Source organism: Salmo salar, chromosome ssa01 (assembly GCF_905237065.1).
Source record: "Salmo salar chromosome ssa01, Ssal_v3.1, whole genome shotgun sequence".
Lineage (NCBI taxonomy): Eukaryota > Metazoa > Chordata > Actinopteri > Salmoniformes > Salmonidae > Salmo > Salmo salar.
The window spans coordinates 138,774,881-138,789,332 of record NC_059442.1 but is presented as its reverse complement, the minus strand read 5'-3'; the positions used below and the strand labels follow the sequence as shown (position 1 = coordinate 138,789,332).

At 43.3% G+C, this 14,452-nt stretch overlaps 1 protein-coding gene across 1 annotated transcript; it reads left to right on the top strand.

Annotated features, from left to right (window-relative positions):
* Positions 1-802: 802 nt before the first annotated feature.
* On the top strand, positions 803-12,206 carry LOC100194632 (endothelial differentiation-related factor 1-1). The gene is made up of 5 exons (NM_001139717.1): positions 803-1,010; positions 10,244-10,295; positions 10,436-10,596; positions 11,370-11,463; positions 11,623-12,206. Exons 1-5 carry the CDS (start codon positions 933-935, stop codon positions 11,682-11,684), a joined length of 447 nt encoding a protein of 148 aa, NP_001133189.1. The 5' UTR covers positions 803-932; the 3' UTR covers positions 11,685-12,206.
* The last annotated feature ends 2,246 nt before the right edge of the window (positions 12,207-14,452 follow it).

Sequence of the window (14,452 nt, the reverse complement as noted above, 5' to 3'; positions counted from 1 at the left end):
CGAAATGCTCTGAGACAATGTTGCAAATAGGTGCTCCTCCACTCCACCTCTGAATTCACACTTCAACCCCTGTTTATATGACCTTGAATGGAAACTTAGTAACAGAAACCCCTATACATTATGAATGAGGGATATGTTGTAGTATCAAGCTATATGCAATGAGTTACTGTATATATACACACACGTCATTGACTGGAACATGGACATTTCCTTGGTTCTCAGGCACTTTCTTTCCAACAGGAGAGGTCGCTGTAGCTCTGTTATTTGCCTGTTAACGAGGTTGTTTTCAATAAAGTTTTGGAATTGGAAGACGCGTCGGAGAGTCACTGACGGGTGAGTCTTTACTATATGGGCGTATTCGATTATGCTGAGACGCGGGGCACCGGTCTATGACCCGTGAGTGGACGGTCAAAAGCTGTAAGGGAAGAGCGCCCTTCTCAAATCGAACCGTAGTCTGCGCTGCTCGGTAATGTTGTCAACAAGGTGCATCGTTCAAAAACATACATTTTTTCTATAACATATATTTTTGAATTGTCAGACTAGTTTTCATTGGAAAGGCAGATAAAGAGAGATCAAAAGCAATCAATTTTGCATGTGAAAACGCAGAATTACGCATAACTCCACGTGATTAATTACGTCACTTTTGTTTTGAGCAGACTTCGTCGTGGGCTTGAACGGCACCCGGCTCACGCCCGGGGCAGTCCGGTTCCAAAACGAATGCAATCAATTTTCACCCAGTTAAACTCCTCCCACCGGAGTAAAACCATAAACGAACCCTCTCAATGACTCAGTCGTTTGTCAGCGCAAGCGTGGCAAAGTAAGCCTTACGTCGCCCTACATTGTCAGCTATCGTTTCAGTACCCCCGGCTGATAGGTTTATATTTGTGTATATAGTTATTGTCGTAACGTTAAGCTAATAATCCCTGGGAAAAATGGCAGAAAGCGACTGGGACACTGTGACTGTGTTGAGGAAGAAGGGTCCGACTGCTGCCCAGGCCAAATCTAAGCAGGTACGGTACGGTTAGCCAGCTAGCGTTAGCAGCTAACATTAGCCAACATGTGAACATGTGGTTGAATCCAACCACTGAGCCCATGTTGGCTACACACGGTCACTGCCGGCAGGCAACCTTACTAATATTATACATCCAGGGGGACAACCTTCTCGCTTCTCTTTGGAATTTCCTGGTCGGTAAAACGATCGACGTGGAAAGAAAACGACTGTTTTCATCTAGCTAATCATTTGTCTAACGTCGATTTCATTATATTTTTATTCACTTGTTTAGTTAAGGACCAAACATTGAAATCGGTTTAATTTTGAGTTAACCAGTTAAATGTAACTAAATGCAATCGAAATATGAATCCGCATAATCCCCCAAAATAATTATGTAGCTACTATCAAGGCCATAATAACTAGTAATGCTGCATACTCAAAGGGTAATCTCACTTTTCTTTGGGGGGAAAAATGGTTATTGCCGAGGTATACTCACTTGAGCACACAACCAAGTAACGTTACACAGTACACATTTGATAAATGTAATATCTTATGTATTTCCTACAACAACTGTATGAATAAGGCTTGAAATAAGGTTTCAAATATATACTAAACAAAAATATGCAACATGAAGTTGTTCTCATGTTTAATGAGCTGAAATAAGTACCCACATTTCAGATTTTATACACTTTTTTTTTTTTTACATCACAGTTAGCCTTCCTCCTTTGCTAAAATAATTCATCCACCTACAGGTGTGGCATATCAAGAAGCTGATTAAACAGCATGATCATTACACAAGTGCAGCCATAATTACACAACACAATGCCATAATGTCTCAAGTTGAGGGAGTGTGCAATTGGCATGCTGACTGCAGGAATGTCTACCAGAGCTCTTGCCAGAGAATTGAAGGTTAATTTCTCTACCATAATTTGTCTTGCTGCCAATTCTCTAAAATGACATTGTCTAACTTGCCTCAGTCGCGAACCACACCACCCCAGGACCTCCATCTGGCTTCACCTGCAGAATTGGCTGGGGGGGTGTATTTATGTCTGCAATAAAGTCCTTTTGTGGGTGAAAACTCATTCTGATTGGCTGGGCCTGGCTCCGCAGTGGGTGGGTGGGTCTGGGTCCCAAGTGGGTAGGCCTTTACCCGCCCATGGCTGCGCTCCTGCCCATCCATGCGAAATCCATAGATTAGGGCCTAATTAATACATTTCCTTATATGAACTGTAACTCAGTACAATCTTTGAAATTGTTGCATGTAGCGTTTATTTCTGTTCAGTGTAGTATAATCAAATGTATAAAAACTAAGATTCCACAACTGTAAAATACAGTTGTATGTTTAGTGTTAGAGAAAAGGTGCATCTTTTCCAAAGGTCACTCTTGATCAAAACGTCTGCCCCCATTGTTGTGAATGTCTAATTACTCCATCTTGGTTTCCTGAAGTTGCTAGGAACTCGCCCTTCATCTCATATTCATCTTGTCCGTCTGAGTGTTTTCTGTTTTAAAATGAAAAATATTTTAGGTGAATGGCTATTAATCGATCTCTGAATGTGTAACCGTGAGGAAACCACTCTCTCCTGCTACGCTACGATGTAATGATTGCAGGCATGTGCTTTGTCAGTGGCTGTGATGTAGGGTTCAGCCAGGAGTTTATGGACAGTCAGTCGGAAAAGCAAATGAAATGGTAGGAGGAACATTCCAGCGTAATGTGGTTTCAGATTTTACATCCTAAGTCACACAGGCTCTGAAAATATACTGTCTTGGTGGAAACCAGAGCTATTTCTCAATGCAAACCATTACAATCTACGGTGTCCACAGATCGAAGTCCTCTAAAAAGGGGACTTTACATCTGAGGGTTTAATGGATAGAATGTTAGCATGAGTTTGGCTAGGCCGTGGTAGTTTGGCTGCTGTGGTGATGGCAAATTCTAAATAAATCAGCAAAGCACCATACCACCACCTCCATGCTTCACGGTGGGAACCACACATGCGGAGATCATCCATTCACCTACTCTGCGTCTCACATAGACACGGCGGTTGGAACCAAAAATCTCTAATTTGGACTCATCAGACCAAAAGACAGATTTCCACCGGTCTGTCCATTGCTCGTGTTTCTTGGCCCAAACAAGTCTCTTCCCCAGATCTGTGCCTCGACACAATCCTGTCTTGGAGCGCTACGGACAATTCCTTCGACCTCAGGGCTTGGTTTTTGCTCGATACCTTGGCAGCAGCTACTCTTCCTGGGGTCCAAACACATTAAGGCACTTATTACATATAGAACAAAAGATAACGGTACATCATACTTTTATTACACTACGAATTATCTACAATACAAAATGTATAATATAGGAAGTAGGAAGTGTCACGTTACAGCTAAGATCCTCACTCAGGCCACTTCCTGCATGAAATCTTCTCAGGTTTTTGCCTGCCATATGAGTTCTGTTATACTCACAGACACCATTCAAACAGTTTTTGAAACTTTAGGGTGTTTTCTATCCAAAGCCAATAATTATATGCATATTCTAGTTACTGGGCAGGAGTAGTAACCAGATTAAATCGGGTACGTTTTTTTATCCAGCCGTGTCAATACTGCCCCCTAGCCCTAACAGGTTAACTTGGGTCTGTTTTGGGTAGCCTTCCACAATAAGCTGGGTGAATTATGGCCCATTCCTCCTGACAGAGCTGGTGTAACTGAGTCAGGTTTGTAGGCCTCCTTGCTCGCACACGCTTCATCAGTTCTGCCCACAAATTTTCTATAGGATTGAGGTCAGGGCTTTAATGGCCACTCCAATACCTTGACTTTGTTGTCCTTAAGACATTTTGCCACAACTTTGGAAGTATGCTTGGGGTCAGTGTCCATTTGGAAGACCCATTTGCAGCCAAGCTGTAACTTCCTGACTGATGTCTTGAGATGTTGCTTCAATATATCCACATCATTTTCCTCATGTTGCCATCTATTTTGTGAAGTGCACCAGTCCCTCCTGTAGCAAAGCAACCCCACAACATGATGCTGCCACCCCCGTGCTTCACGGTTGGGATGGTGTTCTTCGGCGTGCAAGCCTCCCCCTTTTTCCTCCAAACATAATGATGGTCATTATGGCAAAACAATTTCTATTTTTGTTTCATCAGACCAGAGGACATTTCTCCAAAAAGTACAATCTTTGTCCCCATGTGCAGTTGCAAACCGTAGTCTGGCTTTTTTATGGCGGTTTTGGAGCAGTGGCTTCTTCCTTGCCGAGTGGCCTTTCAGGTTATGTCGATATAGGACTTGTTTTACTGTGGATATAGATACTTTTGTACCTGTTTCCTCCATCTTCACAAGGTCCTTTGCTGTTGTTCCGGGATTGATTTGCACTTTTCGCAAAGTACGTTCATCTCTAGGAGACAGAACGCGTCTCCTTCCTGAGCGGTATGACGGCTGCGTGGTCCCATGGTGTTTATACTTGCGTACTATTGTTTGTGCAGATGTTCAGGCGTTTGGAAATCGCTCCCAAGGATGAACCAGACTTGTGGAGGTCTACAATTATTTTTCTGAGGTCTTGGCTGATTTCTTTAGAATTTCTCATGATGTCAAGCAAAGCGGCACTGAGTTTGAAGGTAGGCCTTGAAATACATCCACAGGTACATCTCCAATTGACGTCAATTAGCCTATCAGAAGCTTCTAAAGCCATGACATCATTTTCCAAGCTGTTTAAAGGCACAGTCAACTTAGTGCATGTGAACTTCTGATCCACTGGATTTGTGATACAGTGCATTATAAGTGAAATAATCTGTCTGTAAACGATTGTTGGAAGAATTACGTGTGTCATGCACAAAGTAGGTGTCCTAACTGACTTACCGAAACTATAGTTAACCTCTATGGGACCGGCGGGACGAATTCGTCCCACCTACGTAACATCCACTGCCAGCCTGTGGCGCGATTTTCAAAATCTTCAAAATCCTATTACTTCAATTTCTCAAACATATGACTATTTTACAGCCATTTAAAGATAAGACTCTCGTTAATCTAACCACACTGTCCGATTTCAAAAAGGCTTTACAACGAAAGCAAAACATTAGATTATGTCAGCAGAGTACCAAGCCAGAAATAATCAGACACCCATTTTTCAAGCCAGCATATAATGTCACCAAAACCCAGAAGACAGCTAAATGCAGCACTCACCTTTGATGATCTTCATCAGATGACAACCCTAGGACATTATGTTATACAATACATGCATGTTTTGTTCAATCAAGTTCATATTTATATCAAAAACCAGCTTTTTACATTAGCATGTGACGTTCAGAACTAGCATACCCCCCGCAAACTTACGGGGAATTCGCTAACATTTTACTAAATTACTCACGATAAACGTTCACAAAAAGCATAACAATTATTTTAAGAATTATAGATACAGACCTCCTCTATGCACTCGATATGTCCGATTTTAAAATAGCTTTTTGGTGAAAGCACATTTTGCAATATTCTAAGTACATAGCCCAGGCATCACGGGCTCGCTATTTAGACACCCGGCAAGTTTAGCACTCACCATAATCATATTTACTATTATAAAAATGTCATTACCTTTTGTTGTCTTCGTCAGAATGCACACCCAGGACGTCTACTTCAATAACAAATGTTGGTTTGGTCCAAAATAATCCATCGTTATATCCGAATAGCGGCGTTTTGTTCGATGCGTTCCAGACACTATCCGAAATAGTAAAGAAGTGTCGCGCTTGGCGCAATTCCTGACAATAAAATTCAAAGTATTCAATTGCCGTACGTCGAAGCATGTCAACCGCTGTTTAAAATCAATTTTTACGTCATTTTTCTCGTAGAAAAGCGATAAAATTCCGACAGGGAATCTCCTTTTCGGCAAACAGAGGAAAAAAATCCCAAAGGCGGGGGCGGTCGGGGTCACGCGCATAAGCTAGTGTCTCTTGATGGGCCACTTGAGAAAGGCGATAATGTGTTTCAGCCTGGGGCTGGAATGACGACATTCTCTTTTTCCCGGGCTATGAGAGCCTATGGACGACGTGGGAAGTGTCACGTTAGAGCAGAGATCCTTAGTAAATGATAGAGATGGCAAAGAAGTTCCAGAAATGGTCAGACAGGCCACTTCCTGTAAAGGAATCTCTCAGGTTTTGACCTGCCATTTGAGTTCTGTTATACTCACAGACACCATTCAAACAGTTTTAGAAAATTTAGGGTGTTTTCTATCCATATGTAATAAGTATATGCATATTCTAGTTACTGAGTAGGAGTGGTAACCAGATTAAATCGGGTATGTTTTTTATCCAGCCGTGTCAATGCTGCCCCCTAGCCCTAACAGGTTAACAAGAAATTTGTGGAGTGATTGAAAAACGAGTTAACCTGTCTGGGCCAGTGGGACGCTTGCGTCCCACCCTAATCAACAGCCAGTGGAATCGCGTCGCGCTAAATGCAAAACCTCATAAATGCTATAACTTCAATTTCTCAAACATATGACTATTTTACACCGTTTTATAGATACACCTCTCCTGAATCGAACCACGTTGTCCGATTTCAAAAAGGCTTTACAGCAAAAGCAAAACATTAGATTGTCAGCAGAGTACCCAGCCAGAAATAATCACACAGCCATTTTCAAAGCAACTAGCATGCATCACAAATACCCAAAACACAGCTAAATGCAGCACTAACCTTTGACAACCTTCATCAGATGACACTCCTAGGACATCATGTTACACAACACATGCATTTTTTGTTCGATAAAGTTCCTATTTATATATAAAAACAGCATTTTACATCGGCGCATGACGATCAGAAAATCTTTTCCCTCAAATGCTTCCGGTGAATTAGTGCTACAATTTACAAAATTACTATTCGAAAACATTGTTAAAATGTAATATTGTCATTCAAAGACTTATAGATGAACATGTCTTGAATGCCATCGCTTTGCCAGATTTAAAAATAACTTTACTGGGAAATCACACTTTGCAATAAACGACGTGGTATGCCCAGAAAAAAAGTCCAGGCTATAAATGTTGGAGCCATCTTGGAACGATCAACCATCAAAAATACTATTGTAAATAATCCCTTACCTTTGATTATCTTTATCAGAAGGCACTTCTAGGTATCCCAGGTCCATAACAAATGTAGTTTTGTTCAAAAAAGTTAATAATTTATGTCCCAATAGTGTTAGCGCGCTCCGAAGGCTAGTGAAAATGTACCGTGTGCGTCTGACTTGTCGTCAGGAATGAGCAAAAAAATATATATTTAAGTTCGTTCAAACATGTCAAATGTTGTATAACATAAATCTTTAGGGGCTTTTTCAACCAGGGCTTCAATAATATTCCATTGGGACGGTTGCATTGTTTTTCAAAATGTTTCGAAAAGGGAGAGTAGCCATGGGCGCCGACGTCACAATGGTAATGGCCCATCCCATGTGACCAATATCAACAGCCTCTCTTTGGGTCAGTTACTACCATAGAAGACTCAAACCACTTTGTAAAGACTGGGGACATCTAGTGGAAGCCATAGGAAGTGCTAAATGATTCACAAGCCCCTGTGTGTTTCAATGGCAAATGTTTGAAGTGATATCCTCACATCAGATTTCAGTTTCCTGTCAGGATTTGTCTCAGGGTTTTGATTGCCATATGAGTTCTGTTATACTCACAGACACCATTCAAACAGTTTTAGAAACTTTAGGGTGTTTTCTATCCAAATCAAACAATTATATGCATATTCTAGTTACTGGGCAGGAGTAGTAACCAGATTAAATCGGGTACGTTTTTTTATCCGGCCGTGCAAATACTGCCCCCTATCCCTAACAGGTTTTAATGACTCCAACCTAAGTGTACGTAAACTTCCGACTTCAACTGTATGTGAGAATGCTGTTCATTGACTACAGCTCAGCGTTCAACACCACAAAGCTCATCACTAAGCTAAGGTCCCTGGGACTAAACACCTCCCTCTGCAACTGGATCCTGGACTTCCTGACGGCCGCCCCCAGGTGGTAAGGGTAGGTAACAACACATCTGCCACGCTGATCCTCAACACAGGGGCCCCTCAGGGGTGCGTGCTTATTCCCCTCCTGTACTTCCTGTTCACTCATGACTGCGTGTCCAAGCACGACTCCAACACCATCATTACGTTTGCGGACGACACAACAGTGGTAGGCCTGATCACCGACGATGATGAGACAGCCTATAGGGAGGAGGTCAGAGACCTGGCAGTGTGGTGCCAGGATAACAACCTCTCCCTCAACGTGAGCAAGACATTGGAGATTATCGTGGACTACAGGAAAAGGCGGGCCGAACAGGCCCCCATTAACATCGACGGGGCTGTAGTGGAGCGGGTCGAAAGTTTCAAGTTCCTTGGTGATGTAAGGGCTCACGTCGGAAGGAGTGGACCAAAGCGCAGCGTGGTAAGTGTTCATGATTTTAATATCAATGAAACAACCAAACAAAGTAACAAAAAGCCACCAGTTCTGTCAGGTAACAGAAATACTAAACAGAAAACAACTACCCACAAACACAGGTGGGAAAAGGTTGCCTAAGTATGATTCTCAATCAGAGACAACGACAGCTGCCTCTGATTGGAAACCATACTCAGCCAAAACAAAGAAATAGAATGACAGAATGCCCACCCCACATCACACCCTGACCTAACCAAACAGAGAAATGGCTCTCAGGTCAGGGCGTGACAGTACCTCCACCCAAAGGTGCGGACTTCTGGCCGCAAACCTGAACCTATAGGGGAGGGTCCGGGTGGGCATCTTCCAATGGTGGCGGCTCCGGTTCGGGGCGTAGCCCCCGCTCCCTCCGCTTTTGTATCACCGGACCGAGGATCGGAGGAGGAGGAACTGGACCGCGGATCATCGCCGGAGGCTCCGGGCCGCGGACTGCCGCCATGGAGGCTCCGGGCCATGGATTATCACTGGAGGCTTCATACGTGGAGCCGGAACAGGTCTCACCGAACTGGGGAGACGCACTGGAGGCCGGGTGCGCAGAGCAGGCACAGGATATACTGGGCCGTGGAGGCGCACTGGCGGTCTGGAGCGTAAGGCTGGCAGAACCCGTCCTGGCTGGATGCTTACTTTAGCCCGGCAAGTGCGGGGCGCTGGCACAGGATGAACTGGGCTGTGAAGGCGTACTGGCGACACAGTGCATAGAGCTGGTGCAGGATATCCTGGACCGAGGAGGCGTACTGGAGACCAGGAGCGCTGAGCCGGCACAATCTGTCCTGGCTGAATGCCCACTCTAGCACGGCAAATGCGGGGCGCAGGCACAGTGCGCACTGGAGATATAGTGCGCATCACAGCATAACACGGTGCCTGGCTGTTCACCTGCTCCCCATGTTGTGCACGGGGAGTTGGCTCAGGTCTTCTCCCTGACTCTGCCAATCTTCCCGTGTGCCCCCCCCCCCCCACCCCACATTTTTTTTTGGGGGGGGCTGCCTCTCGTGCTTCCGTCGTTTCCGTGCTAGTTCCTCGTATTGTTGCCGTTCCCCTCTCACTGTCTCCACCTGCTTCCATGGCAGGGTCCTGTCCCCTGCCATTACCTCCTCCCAGGACCAGGACGTCCTCCACTCTCTCTTCTCCCGGGCCCAGGATCCCTGCTCCTCCTGGGCACGCTGCTTGGTCCATTTTGGTGGGTAGTTCTGTAAGGGCTCTCGTCGGAAGGAGTGGACCAAAGCACAGCGTGGTATGTGTTCATGATTTTAATATATCAATGAAACAACCAAACAAAGTAACAAAAAGCCACCAGTTCTGTCAGGTAACAGAAATACTAAACAGAAAACAACTACCCACAAACACAGGTGGGAAAAGGCTGCCTAAGTATGATTCCCAATCAGAGACAACGATAGACCGCTGCCTCTGATTGGAAACCATACTCGGCCAAAACAAAGAAATAGAATGCCCACCCCACATCACACCCTGACCTAACCAAACAGAGAAACGGCTCTCTCAGGTCAGGGCGTGACAGGTGATGTGGACACCATCATGGTCCAAACACACCAAGACAGTCATGAAGAGGGCACCGCAAAACCTTTTCCCCCTCAGGAGACTGAAAAGATTTGGCATGGGTCCCCAGATCCTCAAAGTTCTCTCCTGAATTTAGTTAATTAACACCATTTAAAAACGTTTGTTTTTGTAGCTGGCCTGTGTTTGGATTCTGTGTCGTATCCGCCCCCTGGCCTGGACTACTCATCGTCTATACTAGCTAAATGTATCCCTTTGTTATGGAATGGTATAGTAAAGTGTTGAATAATGTACTATGTTATCTCTAGGCTATCACAGCTGCACAGAGACGTGGAGAAGACCTCGATACTACCAAGAAATGTAAGCCTTATTATAAATAGCAATTCAAGTGCAATCCACCATCTCCCTTACTTGGAGGTCTGGAACATGATGGCTTGATTTCTGAATAAAATGATGTTATGGCTTGTTTACTAACCACGCCAATTCATCTGTGTCCACAGGGTCTGCAGGGCAGAACAAACAGCACCTGGTGACCAAGAACACCGCCAAGCTGGACCGGGAGACAGAGGAGCTGCAGCACCTGAGGGTCTCCCTGGAGGTGGGAAAGGTTATCCAGCAGGGCCGCCAGAACAGTGGCCTCACTCAGAAAGATCTGGCCACTGTAAGTAAAGCTGCTGCAGACCCACATGACTCATTAGGACAGTGGTATTAAACGTTTTTCAGTGAGGACCCCAATTTTTCAGCCAGAATTTCTGGGGACCCAATGTTTTTCACAATACCTTTTTGTGACCACCCCACCCCAAATATTATGACAGCATTAAAATTGGTACATTTAGATGTTTTCATTAACAAATAACCCTCAATTAATTTCAAAAATGCATGAAATTAAATGTATGCATTCACTACTGTAAGTCGCTCTGGATAAGAGCTTCTGCTCAATGACTAAAATGTAAATGTAAAATTTTAATCCCTTATCAAAATGAAAAGAAACCAATAAATATATTTGCTCATTTTTTTATGATCTTTCTCAAAAATGTTTGTATATCACCCCATGCAATCTCTACTATTCATATGTATTCATTTTTTATTTTGGGGGGGACCCCACTGCAGTTCCCCCCCGACTTTGAATATCACAGCATAAGGACATTGGTGCATTTCTGTAGTCAGAATTTCTGTGGCTTACTCTCCTCGTCTCCTCTACATCTGTACTCATCTGAAAACACAGGGTAGGTGAAAACAATATCCAATAATTCACATCTGTACAGCTGTAGATGAGGAGAGGAGGACACTTCTGAGATACATCTAATCATGTGTATATGTAGCTTAAATGAGATGGCCTCTGATGACTTGACATTTCAACAGTTTTTGACTGTAGGTCTAAATGTTTTTATGTCACTGATTTCTTCTGATGTCTCTTTTGGCTTTGACTTTCAGAAAATTAATGAGAAGCCTCAGGTCATCGCAGACTATGAGTGTGGAAAAGCAATTCCCAACAATCAGGTCATGGGCAAAATTGAGAGAGCAATCGGTGAGTGTGACAGTCTGTCCCAGATTCCACTGACATTGTTAATAATCAATCCCTATGTTTTATCATGTTTCAGAGTAGTATAATGCCACCTTATTCATCAGTACTTTTCATTTTACCATTGGTCCTTGTTTGTCTGACTTCACAACTCTTTGTTCTCAGGTTTGAAGCTGCGTGGGAAAGATATTGGACTGCCTCTGGAAGCAAAACCCAAGAAGAAATGAGGACAAAGCCTCGAAATCAGCCCCCCCTTCCCCATGTCCCCCATCTCTATCCCCACCTTTCAACTCCCGCTATGACCCTGCCTCCCTTAACTCTCCAAACCCCCCTCTCTCCCCTATCACCCTCCTCTACCTGGGCTGATCTCCACCTGTGTCCTGCTACAGGACCTGGTGATCCACCACATTGCAAGCTGCATATACTGACAAATCATCACAAATTACTTCTTATAATCAATGAATGAACGATTGAATCATTGCAAAACTTGCTAACCAAAAGTGCTCTGAAATGACATTTTTTCTTTAACTTTTTGGGGGGATGGTTGAAACAGACAAGGTGAATTTTACCGTGGCCATGTGCATCGACTCTACCTTAACATAAAAATTGTTTCTGAAAATGTTATTTTTATCCATTTTGAACGTGCTTGATTGCAGCCTTTTCACACTTTGCATATTGTGTCACTACGATATGGACGTGTCCTACTGCTGTAGCTTGGTTTTGATCTTCAAATAAAGTTTGACAGTTTATTTCTGTGTGTCATCTGTTGGTAATTTTGAAGAAAGAATGTGTTATGTTTTTCTGCAGTTTTTCATTAGAGAAGGCCTTGAAATAAGATATTTTGGTGTCCTATAATGTTACTAGCAGTAATTAAACCAGTCTGACACATTGGCCCTGTGCACACTCCGGTTGTACAACGGGTTGGCAACAAAAAATTGAGGGGGTGATTTTCTAGTCAGGAAATCAACAAGATTTGTGTAATTTAGTGAATTTGTTCCCTATTTGTGGGAATATTTGGAAGAAAAATATGCTTTTGGTCATGAAGTGTATGTGGACACCTGCTTGTCGAACATCTCATTTGGAATTGATGGCCATAAATATGGACTTGGTCCTCCCTTTGCTATAACAGCCTCTACTTTTCTTGTGCTGACGTTGCTTCCAGAGGCAGTTTGTGAGCTTGTGTGGCCTACCACTTCGCGGCTGAGCCGTTGTTGATCCTAGATGTTTCCACTTCACAATAACAGCACTTACAGTTGACCGGGGCAGATCTAGCAGGGCAGAAATTTTACAAACTGACTTGTTGGAAAGGTCCTATCTAATTGCCTACCCCTGACGTACAATGTATTTAAAACAACCAATATTTTCTATGCTTTTTTTCTGCAAAAAAAGCATTATGCCAAGTAAAGGGAAATGAAACAAAGGGCTGGATTCAATCCGCAGCGCAGATTTTTAAAGGCAATTTTCCTGCGTTTGCGGAGACGGCATTCATGGTAAACGCTGTATATGTCGGCTCAATTGGAAATGACCTTTTAAATGTAAATTGCGCTGAACTTTAGCGTTACGGATTTAATCCAACCCTAAATGTGTGTGGGGATGTGGGTTCTGTGGGTGAATTGTGAATAGGGCCATACGTTTCTCTTGTAACCATGAGTTGTGTGGGTTGGGGTCAACCAGTGTTCAACACATTCAACATCAAAGGTTCTCAATACTTGTTCAATACTTCCCATTGAAGGTGCTGTTCACTCAGTGTTAACTTAGATTGTAAACTGTCATGGAAAAACATAGATTCAATGGTTGTAAAGATGGGGAAGAGGTCTGTCCATAATGTTTTGTTGACTGTGTGACTGACTGCATCACTTATTTTTATAAGAAACGTGTTAAATTCTAAATTGTTTGCAAAGTCAATTAACGAATAGCTCACACAATTTCCCCACCAGACATGCCACCAGGGGTCTTTTCATAGTTCCCAAATTCAAGAAAGCGTACAGTATTATATAGAGCCATTATTGCATGGAACTCCCATCTCATAATGTGCAAATGAACAGCAAACCTGGTTTAAAACAACAGATTAAGCAAACCTCACAGCATAACGCCTCTCCCCTATTTGACCTAGAAATGTTTGTGTATGTATTGATATGTAGGCTATGTGTGCCGTTTTTAAATGTATGTAGCTCTGTCCTTGAGCTGTTCTTCTCTGTTAATGTTCTATATTATGTTTCATGTTCTGTGTGGACCCCAGGAAAAGTAGCTGCGGCTTTCGCAACAGCTAATGTGGATCCTAATGAAATACCAAATACTCATTCTGAATGTTTAGAAAAGATGTTTCCGTAAGGCATACAATTGGTTTTGGCTTCATAAATAGGCTTTTCAGTGAATAATGGTTGTGATGATCCTCACACCAAGCTCTGAATCCCCCTACCTGCCTCCGACACTCTTAACTTGATTTCTTTGTGATGTCACGTTCGACAAGATGACATATTACCGTAATGTCTTGGGACAACTCTCCTATCTTCAATCATAACTAACATATCTCACCTCTGCAAGTTGGACGAGCAATCCGACATAAAACGTATGAAGAAAAGGTAAGTGAATTTTAAAGTAATATTATAGCCAATGGGAGGTAGTCCCAACCAGGACTTGAACACATGTCCAGCAACCTACATTACCCTTTTCCTTCAAGAGAGTGTCCCCCCCCATGCTTCTCTATACCAAGCCCCTCATGTGTACTTGCATCTCCAATGTCCTCACAGGCACCATCCCTATTCTGACACCAATGTAGCAAATTCAGGGGGTAGCCCCAACCGGGACTTGAACTTGGGTCCAGCAACTGTCAAGCCAACACCTTACCGTTACACCAATAGGTCCAAACTTCTTGGCGAGGTTGCTAGGTGTTGGGTTAAGGTCGCTACAATATTGAATCTATGACAGTATGGTGAGTCGTAAGGATTAGCCTACATTTAATGAGTTTAATTTCACATTGTTCGATTTACTGTCC